General features: G+C 48.2%; 1 protein-coding gene across 11 annotated transcripts in view; it reads right to left on the bottom strand.

Annotated features, from left to right (window-relative positions):
- The window catches only part of PTK2 (protein tyrosine kinase 2), a 259,848-nt gene that overhangs the window by 105,853 nt on the left and 136,132 nt on the right, over nt 1-17,863 (bottom strand). For all 11 annotated transcript variants that reach the window (XM_078071946.1, XM_078071938.1, XM_078071937.1 and 8 more), the window contains 3 exons: nt 17,201-17,255; nt 5,623-5,763; nt 5,042-5,119 (listed from right to left, as the gene is read on the bottom strand). In XM_078071946.1, coding sequence (XP_077928072.1) covers nt 5,042-5,119; nt 5,623-5,763; nt 17,201-17,255 — 274 coding nt within the window. The remainder of the gene's footprint in view (nt 1-5,041; nt 5,120-5,622; nt 5,764-17,200; nt 17,256-17,863) is intronic.

Here is a 17,863-nt window from a genome sequence, read left to right as displayed (position 1 = left end):
CCCAGCTGCCACTCTGGTGCAATCACCGTTGGTATCCTGCTTCGAGCATCAGCCCTGCAGCCGTTTCCCTCGTTGTGCGCCTCTCCCCCCCCCACAGACCACCCTACCCGGAAGCCCGGGAGGTACTTCACAGTGTAAGTCAGGTCTGACAAGCCCCTGCTTCGACACTGTACGATGCCAGCAAAGGGAGGCAAAGGACCCCCTGGTCCGCCCTCTGCCTGCCTATTGGACCTAACTTCTCATCATGAGCTCATCTTGATCAGATGCACTCTAGTCTTACTGGGGCAGAATCATGCCCCCAGAGGGTTGTTTTTGGTTGGCTGAAGAATGAGGGATATAAATGGGGACCAGGGCCGTGAGACGTGGTAGAAAGCACAGGAAGTTCCATCACAGCGAAAACTGTCCTATGTCCTGAATGGCTTTCAAGTGTCCTGATGTGTATTCATGTTGGTGAAAAATCTGATTCTAGAACCCAAGTCTTTTTTAAAACACAAAGTATGCTCTACACTGAATTTTCCAGGAACACAACTTATGTGTAATTTAGGGAATACTGACTTTGCTATCTTTGGAATGTTATGATGAGTTGCTCACCATTTTGGAAAATGACATCATGGAGGGCAATGCTTGTTGGTATTTGAGCTGCTGACCCCATGCACACACATCTGTAACAGAGGAGATGAGGCTCCTTCTAACAGACCAGGAATCAAATGTTATTAAGCTGGTGACGCATGAAATAGGGGACATCTCAACTAGTCTCACTAAATGATTATATTAAAATATTCCTATTATTGCCATCTTATAACGAAAATATTTTTTTCCAAAGAACAATGGAAATTTAAGTCATGGAAATCATTATATTCCTTTTTTTTTTTTAAACCTACTGTGTTTCTGCCTCATTTTGACATGCCCCCCGAGGTCAGTCACATAACTTCCCCTTGTCACTTTCCTATACTACTTGTAAGGGGGCACTTCCGGTGGCCCTCTCTCAGATGAACACGCTCAGTACTCAGCTCTGACTCTTCTGTAACACTTGCCCGTCTCTGTGCTGTGTACTGACATACTGAAATAGACTTTTTGGAATTACATGTGCACAGCATATTCTGTGATTTTATTTCAAGTTAGCAAAAGACTCTTAAAAATATCTGTTATAAAGAAGACAGGGCTGGGAGGGGCCCACACTGACCACCACTCTAAATTGGACACCAGACACTCTCATACTACCCTACTGTAGCCCTCTCTCATGATCGGATTATTTCTGCTGCTTATCATCTTTCTTATATTCGCTCTCACAAACAGACTAAAAGCACCATGAGGGTGATCTAGTGGTGGACGCCCATCCTGTCTGCCACTTATTGCAAGGAAGGAGGGCCGTGCCTGGTACGTGAGGGAGTGAATGAATGACTCTGACAACTTATGAGGTGCTGGGCTCTGTTCTAAGTACCAGGAATCCAGCAGTGAACAAGGATGACGTGAATCCAGACATAAACAATCACACAGGGAAGCACGTAATTACAATTGTGATAAAGACCGCAACAAAGCAAGTGAGGGTACTGTCTAAAACTACATCCACTTTGTTTGGGGAGGGGCAGGAGGAAATGGTGAGGCCTCACTCAGAACAAGTCTCCCTGAGAACGAGAGTGGGCCCCAGGCCCCATGAAGCCAGGACCACGTGGATTTCACCCTGCGCTGGGCCCTGGCTTCCGGCTCACTGCCGAGCACCAAGCATCTGCACACACACATGCAGACCGACCCATGCAGCACTCCAGACAAGGCACAAAAGTAGGCCTTATGGGCCCCAAGAGAGGGCAAGTGTGTGCAGAGGAGTCTGCAGAGCTGGGCTGTCTACGGTAGCGGGAAGCCGCGAGTGGCTATCGAGCAGCTGCTGGTTCGCGGCTAGTCCAAACTGGGGGGGCGATGAAAATGCAGAATCCATGCCGATTCCAAAGACTCACTATGATAAAAAGAATATAAAATATCTCCGTAACTTTTATATACATGATACCTTGAAGTGATGGCATCTTGGATACACTGGGATACATAAGATATATTATTAAAATTCATTTTCACCTTTTAAAATGTGGTTACTAGAACACTGCAAAGTCCATAGGCAGCTTGCATCACTTGTATTGAGCAACGCTGGAGAATAAGGTGACCTAGGAGTCAGGTGAAGTAGCTAAGGACTCAGAAGTACCGAGAGGGCTCCGCTGCATGAGGGTCACTGTCCCCCAGGCGGAGGCTGGGCAGGTGCTGGGGTGCCGGCGGGGGCTGAAGACAGAATGGGAGGAACCCAGGCGGCGCACTCAGAGCAGCTCGGCTTGGGGCAGCCACGCGCCACCAGGTTCTCAACGGCCACGTGCCAAGAACTTTTGCAATAAAGCAAAGAGGAAACGTGGGCTTGCTCCCTGGCGGGGACAGGGAAAGGGATATGGGTTTGAGGGAGGACATTTTTAGGATGAGAGAGATTACACATTTTTCTATGCTAATAGGAATGGCCCAGTAGATTGGAAGCATTTACTGGTGCTGGAAAGAGAGCAGAAGAGACAGGGGGGCCGCTACACAGCCAGGGACGGTCTTACCAGAAGCATGATGTTCACCCACGGAAGGCGCGGGACGGGAGGGTGGGTGTGGCAGGCAGAAATGCAAGCAGGGCAGATTTTATAGGGACTTCCGGGGCTCTATCCTGACACTCCCATCCTAGTTTCCTTCTACTTTATACAACAGCAACTTTCACTCCGGAGGACAGAGATCCTCATATTCTCAAAGAGAAAATAGACATTTTTTCCATAGAACATTGATAAAAATCAACCATATGCTTGGCTATAAAGAAGACTGGAACACATTCACAGGAAAAAACCTGTTCTCTGCTCATTGGCCAGTAACATTAGAAATAATAACAGTGAGACCCAAACCCTCAGAGCTACTTGAAATTTAACACTCTCCTAAATAATGCTATGATGAAAGAAATAAAAGCTGTATAGAAATACAACGAAAGGAGAACACCACCTACCAACATTAGTAAGACATTAAAAGTTGTACGAGAAAATGGCCTCCAAAGTAAATGAAAATACATTGGAAAAAAACACCCCAAGGGAACTGCAGGAGAAAGGCTAAAAACAAGTGAACAAGATGGGAAAGGGGGTCTGCCAAGAACAATGCCGACATGAAGGAAAAGGAACGGCAATGCTGTCACCCCGATTTCTGAGCTTGCCCACGAAGGGCCGCTATAAGAGACAAGCCGTCCGCATGTCTGCAAAAGCCAAACTCCCACAGACGTGCGGGGGCATGAGACCAGGCGCAGGACTGAAGTCACCGGAAAGATGACGAGAGAACCCCGAGATACAGCTCCATGGTGACAAGCTGAAAACACGGGAGGCAGAGGACACGCTATCGGAACGCGAGTTATGACAGGCGACAAGAAGCGGACACCCCGAGCAGCTGTGCTGCTGCGGGGGGGGAGGGGGGGGCTGGTACACCTGTCACTGAGGCGGCAGCAGGGGCCACGCAGACCCAGGCTGCCTCACCCGAAAAACACGCAATTCCCATTCTGCCTTCAAATATTTCAGGACGTAAAATCATAAAAAGACCCCAATTCACCTGATGAAATAAATTAGTGTAACTTCTAATACCCTTTAATGTCCTTATAAAGTTAATATAAAAAAGAAAAATCTAGATTGTGCTCACTTTGGCAGTACATATACTAAAAAGACAAGATTTTCTTTGTGCTGTGGCACATCAAGTTCTATGAAGCTGATGCGGAAAGAGACAACTGGACGGTGTCACGGAACAGAAGACCCCGGGGTGCATCGCAGGAGGTAACAGATACATGACTTGGTGCACCCTGCTGACCCTGCTGTCTGCTCACCTGGAACAGGGCCAGCAACAACAGCAATGACATAACAGTGGTGACACCCAAATGCCTACCTGAGTCCTTTGTGTGAGGCCATGATCAAATTCATTATTTAATTCTCTTACCAACCCTATTAGGTGGTTGAAATTATTACGGCCATTTTACCAATGAGGAAACACAGGCCAACTGTGGAGGGACGGAGCCCAAGTCACAAGGCTAGCATGAGAGCGAGTCAAGGTGGCAACCGTGGCCATGTCCTCCAGAGCCTGCCTCTCTTGACCGCATTCGGGGCTCCACCTGTGACCTCACCTGAGGACTCTGGGTGGATTCCAGGTGGGTTGAAGGCTTACATGTAAACAGGACAGAGACAACATTGCAAGAAAATCCAGGAGACCACAAATCAAACCTAAAGGCTAGGACTACAACAATCTGTAAGTGGTGAAAACAGATAAGGTCACCGACCGTCCTGGAGAGGTCACACCAATGGCTGCTCTTGCCATCAGCGTAGGAAAGTTCCAGCGGGGCCACACTCTTGTCAACACTTGGTATTACAGCTCTTTCCCATTTTAGCCATCCTAGTAGACACGTAATAGCACCTCACTGCACGTATCTGATGACTCCGAAGCTCAACACCTTCTCATTTATCTCTAGACTCTTTGGATATCCTCTTGGGTCATCTGCCCTTTACTTAATGATTTACTGCCAATCTTTACCCTGGCTTAGGAGACTATTGTCAAATACATTAATGCAAATACCTGGCTTGCCTTTCTACTATCTTTTGATGAAAAGAGTTCAATGTACTCTAATTTATCAGAATTGTCTTTTAGAGTTAGCACTTTTTAAGTCCTGTTTAAGGAATCTCTGCCTACCCCAAATTTATAAAGATATTCTCCTATGTCTTCTATGACTTTCATCATTTGCCTTTCACATGTAGATCAATATTACATCTGGAATGGATTTTGTTAAGTGTGTGACAGGGGTCAGAATACCCTGGTTTTTCTCTGCAAATACTCAGCGGATGCTGCAGCATTTACTGAAGAGTTCATCAATGATGCAGAACTCAGGACAGCAGCCCCTCTCGGGGTAGGGGCTAGAGACTGGGAAGGGGCAGGATTCATCTTTGTCTGCACTCAGGCCCAGCGTGAGGAGTGTCCATGCACAGGCAGTCCCGAGATGTCACCAAAGCAGACTTACGTTGCAGCCCTTGTCCGTGAGGTAACTGATTCCTTCTTCTGGGCCAATTGCCAGTTCCACCGAAATAATCCAGCTTGACTTTTGAAGGGTGAAACAGGTAATGACAAAGGTCCCAGAAGAAAAAAGAAATATTTTAGATGAAAACATGGACACATTAAAGGACCAAGGTGGGGGTGGAGGCGGGGGGCTGGTTTAGCTTGCCATTTATTTATCCAACCAAGTACTACAAAATGTCTGTAACTTCACTGATCCAGTATCTGGTGGGTCTGAAGCTAATGGTTTCTTTGGAAAGATTATTTGAATAGGTTAAACTAGCCCAGAGGGAACAGTTCATTAACAAATCACTGGGCTGGAATAAAAAATCCAATTATCAACACAGGCATGCTTTCAAAAAAAGATGAATTCATCCTCACATTAATACATTTTCTTTTTTCATTTTTCCCCACTGTAAAATGACAAATATTTTCATGTTGTTAAAAATGTGACAAATCAGATTTCAATCAGAAATTTAGACACACATGGATAAGAAAAAGCAAAAGAAATGAAACCCAGTTCCCCATTTCCCATGTCCCCATACTTACACCCAGAGCACACTTGAAGCATTCTTTATCAAATCTGTACACTGGGGAGAGGATCTCAAAGAACTTCAGAATACTTTCTTCTCTGTTAAGGTTGGCAAACTGTCTAAACGTTTGTTGGATCAGCTTTCTTAGTGTTTTGGCCTGCACAATAAAATCACAAAAATCATTTTACAGTCAACAACGCACAACAACAATAGTGAATGTCAAAGCTATCTTTCCCTCCCACCACTCGCTCCAACCTATATTCACATCACTATGAAATGCCATTATTTGTCAAAGCCTATTTCCTTTTTTAAGTAGCTGTAATAAAATGCACACAGTATAAGATATAGCATCCTAGCCCTTTTTAAGTACACAGTTCAGTGATTCCAAGCTTTACTTCTTAAATAGAAATTTATAAGGCAATAATTTGCTTATTAGAACATGTGGTAAAAAGTTAGGCATTAAAAAACACGTACTATCTTAAAAAATTAAACATAAAAAATAAAATAAAAAACACGTACTACCTATGCACGCAACGGGGAGCTGGCAAAAGCTTAGATAGGAAGGCACTCACATATCCCACTGTTAGGAGGGTAAGTCGATACAACCTTTTTGAAGGGCAATTTGGCAGCACGGATAAAAATACCTTAAAAAAACCTACAAATCTGGATCCAGAAATTAAATTCCAAGGCACTAGTCTTTAGAAATGATTAAAGAACTCCACAAGGACTCAGCAATGAGGAGGTTCAGGGCAGAACTATTTATAGGAGCAGTTGGGTTATATGCATCGTAATATGTCTGCCTATGTTGTATGAGCCCTCAAGACCGTCGTGTGGAACGGACTCACTGATGTGAAAATCCCTATCGTGGTGTCAGGGGAGAGAATCTGGTGAAACAATCTGTATGTGCAGTACACATGCCTTTAAGAGGAGAGCACTGCTGATGGGACTCACACAGGCACGTGTGGGCACAGGTGCACACACGTATCCACACAGAGAAGGAGACGGCACAACTATGCCCCTTCCTGTCTAGTGGGATCATAGGTGATCTTCCAGACCATTTTTGCACATTTGAGCATTCTATTTATGCACCACAAGCATCTGGACGGTGGAGGGAAGGGCCCTCCAGGCAGCAAGCCCATAGCCCATGGTGCGTCAGCAGCAGCCTGGGGAGGCCCGTGGGGAAAGGATGCGGGATGAGGTCTGAGGAAGAAGGCTGGGGCAGGAGCCAGCCGCAGGAAGCACCCAGCTTCCATCCTGGGAAGAGACAAAGTCCTTGGGCACCTTGGGGAGAGTGACGTAATCTGACACGTTGGCTGCCGTGCTGTGAACGGTATGAAGGCAGCAGGAGAGACCAAGAAGGAGGGTATGGAAGTAATCTAGGCGAGAGGTGAGCAGAGTCTACGCAAGCATAGAAGCAGGAAGGGGTGAGAAGCAGATTTATTCTGAAAAACAGAACCAACAAGATGGACTGAGAGGCAGGAGTTACCACAAACTGAAACGGTAGGCCTGTGGGGAAGCAGGTTGGCAGGTGAGGGTCTTGCAGGAGACCCGGGGCCCAGCTGGAGCTCAGTGTGAGGTGCACTCAGACAGGAATCAGAGCCAGCAGACCGGAGAAGACTGGGGGTGGCAGAGGGAGAGGAGGTGAAGGGCCTCATCCTCCAGAGCATGCCCATCTTAGCAGGTCAGGGAGATGTGGCTGCTCAGGCAGCTAGGGGTGGCCCACCAGGGAGTGGCACACGGAGGTGACAGCCCACTGCAGTGGCTTGAAGGCCCCCGTGTGGTCAAGGGTTTACTGGATCTGGGACACTGCAGAGAGTGAGCTGACAGCTAGGCCCTGTGGTCAAAGAGTGGGACAGAGTCCCAGCGGCCTGCAGTTACTGGGAATGAAGCAGCCAGTGCGAGAGGCCGGGGAGGCCGAGGACAGGGTTCAAAGAGCCGAGGGAACAGGTGTTGCAACATGACCTTCATTTCAAAGGCTTGCGCTGCTCTTGTACAGAGGGTGCGGAGGAGGGTGTGGGAAGCAGAAAGACCAGCCAAGTTCCTGGGATAGACCACCCGGGAAACACTAGGGCACAGACCCCGAGGTGGCCGTGAAGGAGAGAGCCAGGCACCTTTGGGCCACTCGGGTGACTACATGCGGGATGGCAGGAAAACAAGCACCTGGGCAGGATGAAGGATGAGGTTTCTGGATGGAGTAGAGGGGCAAACAGAAGGGGCAGCTTGGTGAAGATAAAGTCACACTGACTCTGGACGTGGGCGCGACTCTTACATCTGGACCTGAACCATCAGGCAGACAGCTGCATACAGAGCTGGAGCTCAGGAGAGGGCAGGGCTGGGGACAGCACTGTCAGAGTCCACCAGCTGACAGATTCACAGATGGCTCCCACCAACCAAGTGGAGGCGGGAAAGAAGAGAAGGCTGCAGCCAGGTCAGCAGGCCAAGAGCTGGTTTTAACCAGGGCTGGGGCTCTGACGGGTGAGTAATACAGTGGAACTGCAGGTATTCTGATGAGGATTAATGGCAGTTGTAGATCACATAGTCTAAACTGAAGAGAAGTAAAACGGGCTCAAGGTTAGCAAGGCTTCACTAGCAGAGAATATGAACAATAAGCTTTGGATGCTCAGTAAAGAAAAGTCTGGGAAACATATTTTGGGGAATGCCCATCTAAGCACTGGCCATGAGCCAAGGGACTGAAAAGGCCACTCTTGTCATGGGCTGAGATGGCACGTAATAGTTGTTCTGACTTCAGGCTTTGCAAATACTCTTGTGGCCTATTAGGTCCGGCTGTCCGCCAGGAGCGTGTAGACTGGCCACGGAGACCTGAGTAAGAGCACAACTCCAACCTAACAACGCTGAAATAGACAAAATGGAAATAAAATCTGGTCTGTCCTGTAACCGAGGACACTTCACTCCCTAGCATGTAAGCGGGAAGACAGCTCTGACTTCTTTGATTTCAACGGCCTGAGGCAGGGCGTACCGCCGCTGGGTGCTCACGTGCCCATCGAAGGAGAAAACCAGTGCACAGAAAGCCCCAGAATGCCCTCCAACTCTTCCTACAAGTGCAGGACACCGTAAACTAGAATATGGCAGCAGCTACAAAGGATGGTTGTCTAAGGAGCATGGGGACTAGAACACAGTGACAAATCATTTTTATTAACGTTAATTAAAAGTTGATATAGTCACTCAGGCCTCTAAGAGGAATACTTCCACTCAGAGCCAATGAGTAATGACATGCGGCGATTAAAACCATGTGAAAGAGGTCCAGAAAAGAAGCCAATTCTCTGCCTTGTAGCCAATTCCCAACGAGCCACTTGTTTAGAAACAACTGACAATACTCTACACTTACACCTGCTCATCTGTGCAATGCTTTAAAAAATGTGTCACCCAAAGAGGTTTCTCTCTGAAGTGGTGAGACAGAAGTCTCTCTTTAAAGCCGAGCAGCTGAAGTCTCATCTTGAGCATCAGACTTACACACATCCACACGCCCACCTGAGACTTCCACTGGACTTCCCACATATCCAAAAGCTGACAGGCCACGAAGAGAACTCCTTGATTGCCCTCCAGGCTCAGCACCCCCATCTCGGCCGATCTCCCAGCTGCTTAAGGTAGAAACCCAGGTGGCAGCCCCAACCCCTCTTTCCCCTAACCCCTTAAACCTCAAACCCCCAAGTCCTACAAGTGCTTTCAAGTGCTGTCACAAAAAGCACACGGTGTTCTTTAATGCTTTCCACCATGCCAGCTCCACCTTTGCCTGAACCTCTGCGACAGCCCCCCAGGGGTACGATCACACGTCGCCAGGTGCTCTTTTTAAAACATGACCTGGATCACCTCACTCTGCAGCTTCAACCCTTAGGAACTTAGGAAACTGAATCATCTAACTATGCAAGTACTGAGCAGGAGATGCCTCAAGGCCAAAGGGGTCAGGGGGAAGAGCGTGGTGGATGAACAGGTTCAGCCTGAGAGTGGCAGCCAAGTCAGGGGCCGTGTCATCACGGGCCACTTAGGGAGGCTCAGGGAGGGCACAGCTGCTTTCTCGTCTCCAGCCTCCCTCTATCTCTGCAGCACCCTCAGAGAGAAGTTCTTCTATCACACCCATCTTACAAATGAGGAAACAGAGGCACAGAGAGAACAAAGACCCCAAATCTCAGAGCTGCATGGCAGAGCCAGGACCAAAGCCCGAGCAGCCCGGCCAGCGCCTGCAGTCCCGCTGAGAGCATCGCTCCCCCTCCCGGAGGCCGTCAGCTCGGGGGCTGAAGCTAGCCGAGGGACCAGGGCATCGGGGGTGCAGGCACGAGGGATGGACCCCGCGGCTACCCCGGCATTTCCACAAGCCCTGGTTAGGGCAGGAGCCTGGCCAGCACACGGCATGCAGCACGCACTGGGTGCCTACCAAGTATCTTAAAGGGACGGGCAGGTTCAAGAACAAAGAAAGGACACTGTCCCATCCCATTATCCTTTACCTTCTGTGCAGCACCGAAAATTGCAGCCAAAAGTTTTGGTAGAAGAGAGCTGGTGAACTTATGAGGGAGGGAACAAGTGTGCTCAGGAGCCTCACATGGGGTTGGTCCTTTATGACAGCAAATTCAATGATGTTGCTGTGCAGACCTCCTGCTTTCCAGTCTTTTTTTTTTTTTTTTTAACATTACAAAGCTGGTTGTAAAAAAAGAACTCACACGTAACAGGTAAATGCAGGTATGTGAAAATACAACGTAGCACCTCCGAGTCCCTGTGGATCCTGTCCCACTGACCCCGTGACAGGACTGCTCCCCACCGTGCTTCCCCTGCGGTGTTCTGTCCCTCCACCCACCACCAGCAGGAGGACCGCTTGGGGCGTGAGGCGGAAATGCGAGGCCAGGCCCTGCTCCTCCGCCCTCCTCCCGCATTAGCCGCACGCCCTCAGGGCTCTGCCCTCAGTGCTCTCCCATGGGCAAGACTCTGCCTTCTGACCTTTCCCTCAGGCTCAAAACAGTGTGTCCCGAGGATCAAGGAACACCAAAGAGTGCCCGACTTCTGCGACTCTATGATGGGATGGAAGCCATCAGCCCGGCGCTCCTGCTTCATCCCCAACACCCAGCAGGGGACCCCCGCACCTCAGCATTTACCTGCTGGGAATTTCTGAGTTGCTGGGATGGCCTTGAAAGTGGCAACTACGAATGTGTATCAACACAGAGAGTCTGAGGCACAGGTTTCCTGCACTTGTCCCACATCAGTCTCAGGCAGCCGAACGTGCGGACAGGTGTGATCCCCTGCAGGCTGCTCTCACACGCGGCCCCTGCACAGCAGAAGTCTCTCGGGGATGAGGGCGGCCCCAGGATCCACTCAGGACTAGTTTCCTGTGCTCACAGAAACAACCCTGGCTCCCGGCAACTACGCGGCCCCCGGTCAGGAGGGAGTGCCCACACTTTCCCACAGTCTGCACTTCCACGTTGCTCCGAGCCTCGTGTCCAATGCCGGACAAGAACTAGAAAACCCTGCTGTCTGAGAGGAGCCCCAGACTCGTTTCTATGAGAAGGATCTTGTGGCCAGCACCGTTTCTTTCCCACTGTCTCAGCGAGGAAACAATTCCACAGGATCTAACCTCCTGGACTCTCCCAGTGTTAATCAATACACTTCCAGAACTGGCTGGAGCAAGCCTGACTGTTGTGCATTGCATTCTGTCCTATTTATAGTTTCAACTCTCGCTTTGTGTTTGCCTGGATTTAGGAAACAAGGCGTCTATCTATGAATGCTGTTCAATTTGAAACCGATCCCTCCACAGAGAAAAAACTACCCAGAAAGTGATACTTCTTCCTAATGAAGCAGTATTATTAGGTTGGATCATCAGAAATCGCTACAATTTAGCCATTGTGAACAATGAAGTAATTTTTATTAGTCAGCCTAATATTTATCAGATGCTGCTAACAGCAATGAATTTGCAGGGCTTCCCAGATGAAAAGGTTATATAACGTAATGCTAAAGAAAATTTGCAATAAAAGAATAATAGGCAGAGAATACATTGAGTTCTTTCATCCACCCACCCACCAAATGCTAAATATAGATGTATTAACAGTGCGTGCAAAGTGTGCTTTTTAACTGAGATACATCTGACATATGACATTGTATTGGTTTCGGGTGCATAACACAGTGATTCAGTATTTGTACACATTGTGAAATGATCACCCCAGTAAGTCTAGTGAACATCCATCACCTCACACAGTTACCAATTTTATTTTCCGGTAATGAGAACTTTTAAGATTTACTCTTTTGGCAACTTTCGAATATGCACTATAGTATTATTAACTATAGTTACATGTGCATGACATCCCCGTGACTTATTTATTTTATAACTGGGAGTCTGTATCTTTGACCACCTTCACCCATTTCACCAACCTACCACCCCCCACCTCAGGCAACCATCAATTTGTTCTCTGTATCTATGAGCTTGGGTTTTTTTGTTTTTAGAGTCTACATTTAAAATGTGAGATCATACAGTGTTTGTCCTTTTCTGACTTATTTCATGTGGCATAATGCCCTGAAGTCCATCCGTGTTGTCACAAATGGCAAGACTTCTTCCTTTCTTTTTATGGCTGAGTAATACACCACATCTTCGCTATCTGTTCATCTGTCAATCCACTCCCCCTGGCGTCCCCACACCTTCTGGCATGCAGATGCAGGAACTGATGAATGCGAACGATCGCTAAGGCAGGCATTTCTGTGCTTGATAATAATGTTAAGCCTGCAATGGTCACCTATTAATCTTAAAAATGAGAATGAGGACTATTTTCTCTAAGAATGAAACTAAGTGTTCCTGACAGTGCTCTAGGAAACCACTTTATTACTTGGGAAGTGTACAGATGCTTCCAAGGACTGTGAACTACTGACCTCTTAGCATTTCTACTTCTGAAATTAGATTTCTACTGTGAGTTATATTCAAATAAATTGAAATTTGGCTATTCTAGTTGCTACCTCATTTTTAGATTTACACAAAAGCTGCAAGGACAGGACTCAGAGCCCCCTTAACGCCCCTTACCCCACTCCCCTGTGGCCCACCTCTCACAGGACCCTAGCGCGTTTGTGCAGAACACTGGGACGAGCTCCTAAACCTCGGCCTCGACTCTGATCTCACTGGGCTGCCCACTAACACCCTTGCAGGGCCTCACACTGCATTTACTCATGTCTCCTCTGTGTCCTCTGGCTGGGACAGCTTCGTGACACTTCTGGACCATTCCTCAGGTTGGCTTTGACTGTTTGGTTTTACTGGTACAGTGTTTTTAAAGATGTGCCTCCGGCACTACGAGGATCAAAGAGACAGAAACTTAAAATATCTTGTAAATTATTCTTAGTAACTTAGGCACACACATCTCCTGTTCCGTTCTGTCATCCATCATGGCTTACTTAGGTTCCATCAAATACAACAAGGTACTCTCCCGACTCTTCAATGTGAGCCTTTGGGGAAAGCAAGTATTAATGGATCTGGCCATTCCACAGGGCTGCTCTGGATGAAACAAGAAGCTGACATGAGTTTCCTGTTAGTGGAAGTTTCGCTGGCAATAGTTTGGAAGAAAGGACCCTGTACCGCAGCTGTTCCGGACTTGGGCGGCAACCGGCGCAGCGCTGAAGATGTTTATGCAGAAGGTAAAGAAATGTTGGTCTGTGGAAATGAACTACTGATTAAGTATTTAAGAAGCCAAGCAGACTTTACTTGTTGTACAAAATTACATTAGAAAGCAGGTGGGAAGTGAGTTCTGCTGAACTCAGGTGAGAACCACTCGATGAATCTACACCTACACCAAGCAGTAGCTACAAATTCTCTTCTCCCCTGCTTGCAACGAAATCAGCAGCGACTGAACTTCTCAAAACGCAACTGCTCTTTATTTGGTTCAGGGCAAGTTTTCTCAAGTTCCCCACCGTCAGCGCCTCCTGTTCTGCTCCCGTGGAAGTCACGGCGCCGGGGCCCCATCACTGCACATCCCTTACCCGCCCCCAGCACGGCCTGCTTGCAGCCTGTCCTCCGTGCCCTGAAAGCCGCACAGTGAGCAGGCCCGCGGCCTGCTGGGAGAGCCACTGCAGGGCTCAGCTGCCCTGACACCAGTGGCAGGACAGGGAAGCCAGTCATCGGGACAGATCCGAGGGACAGCCTGCAAGAGGCCTGGAGGGACGAGTCCAGTCAGGGAAGGGGGCTCGTGTGCAGTGAGGCAGGCACGGAGTGGCAAGCGTGCGGGGCTCTCGGAGCCACTCTCCTGAGCGGGCCTTCCCTACACGGCTCCCCGCTAACTCAGCTCATCTTCCCAGTTGCTCTTCAAGCTGTCCACTCTGTCACCCGAGTAAGGTCTACCTAACATTACCGAGTGCCAGGCACCATGCCAAACACGGCATCATCGGGGCCCTCGTGGGTCTTAAAATATAGTGGAGGCAGACAGACAAAATGCAGCCAAGGAAATAACTGTGAATCCGAATTTGAGAAAGTAAAGATTAAGACCCTGAGCAGGGGGGGCACCTGGGTGGCTCAGTGGGTTAAGCGTCTGCCTTCAGCTCAGGTCATGATCCCAGAGTTCTGGGATTGAGCCCCGCATCGGGCTCCCTGCTCAGCGGGAAGCCTGCTTCTCCCTCTCCCACTCCCCCTGCTTGTGTTCCCTCTCTCGCTGTGTCTCTCTCTGTCAAATAAATAAATAAAATCTTAAAAAAAAAAAAAAAAAGACCCTGAGCAGGGTCCTGCAAGAGGAGGATGGGCCTCCGGCTGTCCCTGGGGTGTTGAGGACACTGTGCGAGGCCGGGTCTGGGAGAGCCAGCCACGGGGCGGGGTGCTGGGGGAGGCTCAGGCCTGTCCCCCCGCGGACCTCCCTGGGTGCTGTGGGTCACCTGGGCTACACTTGCACCAGGGTGCCTGTGACCTGTGCCACGGGGGACCCCTGTTTTGAGTATGAGCATCCTTTTTCAACACAGAGTGACTTGTTGGGGCTCCCAAGCGACAGGAGCCACAGCTCTGGTGACAACTGCTCATCCGCCCGCACACAGCTTTGAGGAGACTGCGGAGCTGAGAGGTTGCCCTGGGGCTCACAGCGGAGTGGGCTCAGCACACTACGGACATACACAAGCCGTTTTCACATACTTTCCGGCTTTTTAATTCCACATTGTAGTGCATTTTTCTGTTCGGTGAAATGTAAATTTGCTAAAGAACCGTGTCTTCTACTTGTGTGAATGCCTCCTCCCCACCCTACCAGCCAGCAAACTACAGATTCATGCCCAGGGGCATCCCCTCCGCTCGAGGATCTACCTTCCTAGGCCTTCTCGGCACCACAGCACGACTCTCCAGGTCAAACCGAGTCTCCCGTCCTCCCAACTCCAGGAGTACAGCCAACCTGCACCTGACAGCCCTCCAGGAGGACACAACCCCACCACTCTCACGTACCTCCAAACACCCTGGATTTCTCCTGCAACCCCTCCCACCCCGCCAAACTTCACTTAAAGCTCTTGCCTCTGTCTGCCACCCCCGGGCCATGTCACTCATGCCAATGGTCTGGGAACTACCCGGCCCACCCATTGCTGTGCATGGCCTTGACCATCTGCTTGGATGGAGATGGTCACACTGCAGGAGCTGGTTCCCCACCGATTCACTCCAGCCTTTCGTGAGTAGCCCAGGACACTTGGATGAAAATAAAACAGCAGGATAGCAACACTAGAGAAAGAGCCTGAAACATCACAGAGAGTATACTTCTCCTCTGCTCTTAACTGTGTTTATTACATTTGTAGAGTGCTTTATACTTTAAAACAAACACTTCCGTATCTGCTTCCCGTTAGATTACTGAGAAGCTGTGTGAGCAAGGGAGGCCCTTACTACGTCCTCCATGACGCTCGAGCAAGCAGCACCGAGAGCCTGCACACAGGGCCTTTGTCTGGCATTCGGTAAACTGTACCAACACTATGACCCAATAACAGGCCATGGGACACAGTTGACAACATGTAAGGAACAAACAGTAACAGCACAATGGCCAAGCAACTCCTGTGCAGAAATGATTAATGCAGGGGCACCTGGGTGGCTCGGATGGTTAAGCGTCTGCCTTCGGCTCAGGTCATGATCCCGGGGTCCTGGGATCGAGCCCCGCATCGCGCTCCCTGCTCAGAGGGGAGTCTGCTTCTCCCTCTCCCTCTGACCCTCCCCACCGCTTGTGCTCTCTCTCTCTCTCTCAAAAAAAATAAAATCTTAAAATAAATAAATAAATGATTAATGCAAAAAAAACTGCTGGACTTGGTATTTTATCGTTATGAGTAAGAAGCTCAGTGCTCCTTCTCCTCTTCATACTAGATAACACCTAGTGAGTTCTGTCTGTGTTCATCGTTCTCAGACTTTATATTTATGAACTCATTAATCCTTGTATGAAGCCCAAGTGTTAGAAAGTGGTTTCTTTTTTTTTTTTTAAGATTTTATTTATTTATGAGAGAGAGAATGAGAGAGAGAGAGAGCACATGAGGGGGGGAGGGTCAGAGGGAGAAGCAGACTCCCTGCCGAGCAGGGAGCCCGATGCGGGACTCGATCCAGGGACTCCAGGATCATGACCTGAGCCGAAGGCAGTCGCTTAACCAACTGAGCCACCCAGGCGCCCCAGAAAGTGGTTTCGTCCCCACTTTACAGATGCGGAAACTAAAATACAGTAAAATTAAGTAACTTGGCCAAAGTCCCATGCAATTCATGGTGGTGAGCTCAGAATTCTCACCAAGGCAGTGTGGCTTCAGGGCAGGTTTTCTGACCAATACGCTACACTCTCGTGTAACATCATTTTAGCCTGCTTGGAGGGTCTTCCATGTGACCCCGCTGGTACAGAACACCACCTCTGTGATAAAAAGTCAGAGCAGTAATGGCCACCATTTACATAACCGTGGTAAGTAACATACAAAATTAAGCTGTTAAACACTCACCCCAACCCTACAAAATACTATTTTCTTCATTGTGGAAATAAGAAACAGGACCAAGACCATGGGGCTCATAAATGGGAAAGGTCCCATGAGCTGGACTCTATTCTGACCAAAGCCTATGCCCTCCCTCCACACTTGAGCATCTTGGCATGTGCTCTGGATTGGCTGGAAACCACACCTCAGAGCCCCGTGGCATCCCTCCCTGCAGTTCCCTCTGCAGGGAGGGAGAGAAGATGATGCTCTGCAAAAGTTACCCATGAGGAGGAGTGTCCACGTGGTTGAAACAAGAGAAGAGAGATCTTTACAATGCACTTCTATGTGCACGTGCGCACGCAGACACACCAACATTCAGCTACCACTATGATGTTTACATGCTGCTTCGTCACTTATGTGGATCAACATACCTGAGACCACAAAGACCTAGGTGACAAAGCCTACTGTGCACATGCAACTTTCTTAGTCTTGTACTTAGCTAAGCATCACACATAACCAACAAGTGAAACCGTGACTTTGTGGGAGAAAGCTGTGCCTACAAAAATCTATTTGCCATTAACACCAGTAAAATAACTACCAGCCTTTTTACATTGTAACTTTTACACGTAAGGGAGAAAACCATATACCACAGGGAGGTATTTACATAACGTGGTCAGGGAGGTATTTACATAACGTGGTCATCTGATTACGATAAAGCAGATTCTAATTACCTTGACAGAATCCAGTAAACTCCTAGGAAAAAATCGCTTCAAACCAACATCTTTTCTGAAACATAAAAAGAAGCGTATTAACAAATAACACCACCAAATCAATTAATATAATGACATTGTGGCAAGAACATAAATGCAATTTAAATTATTTATCCTTCCATGTATTATTCAGGAAGGGAGGAAGCAAAATAAAGCTCCAATTTACCAGCCCAGTCAAGGAAGGGGTGGGACATATCATTTTCTAGATATGAGTAGAAAACACCAATACAAGTTGCTTTCAGTAGAACATCTTTTTCCTGTTTTAACCCTCACTGTTGAAAACCATTCTATAATTGTGCCTCTTGGCAGATGGCAATGTCTGAGTAAACAGTGCTTTATAAGGTTTGCCTTATAAATACCAGTTCCTACTGGGTGACATCGTATTTGCAGACACAGCAGACTGGCCAGAGTAGGAAAAGGTGTGGGATATACCATGGAAGCTTAAAAAAAATTCCTTGAATTAATCCTAAAAGTTGACTATTTTTTTTAAGTAAACTTTTTTTGATTAAGGGATTCATTCACCTAACCAAAGTTTATCATCTCAGTTTCACATAGGAAACTAAAAGTGAGAAATTAGATGATTTGCTTAAAGTCAGAAAGCTAAAAGTGTGGAAGGTTGGAAGT

Source organism: Halichoerus grypus, chromosome 5 (assembly GCF_964656455.1).
Source record: "Halichoerus grypus chromosome 5, mHalGry1.hap1.1, whole genome shotgun sequence".
Taxonomy (NCBI): domain Eukaryota; kingdom Metazoa; phylum Chordata; class Mammalia; order Carnivora; family Phocidae; genus Halichoerus; species Halichoerus grypus.
The sequence above is the reverse complement of the archived record's forward strand: the minus strand, read 5'-3'. Positions and strand labels throughout refer to the sequence as shown.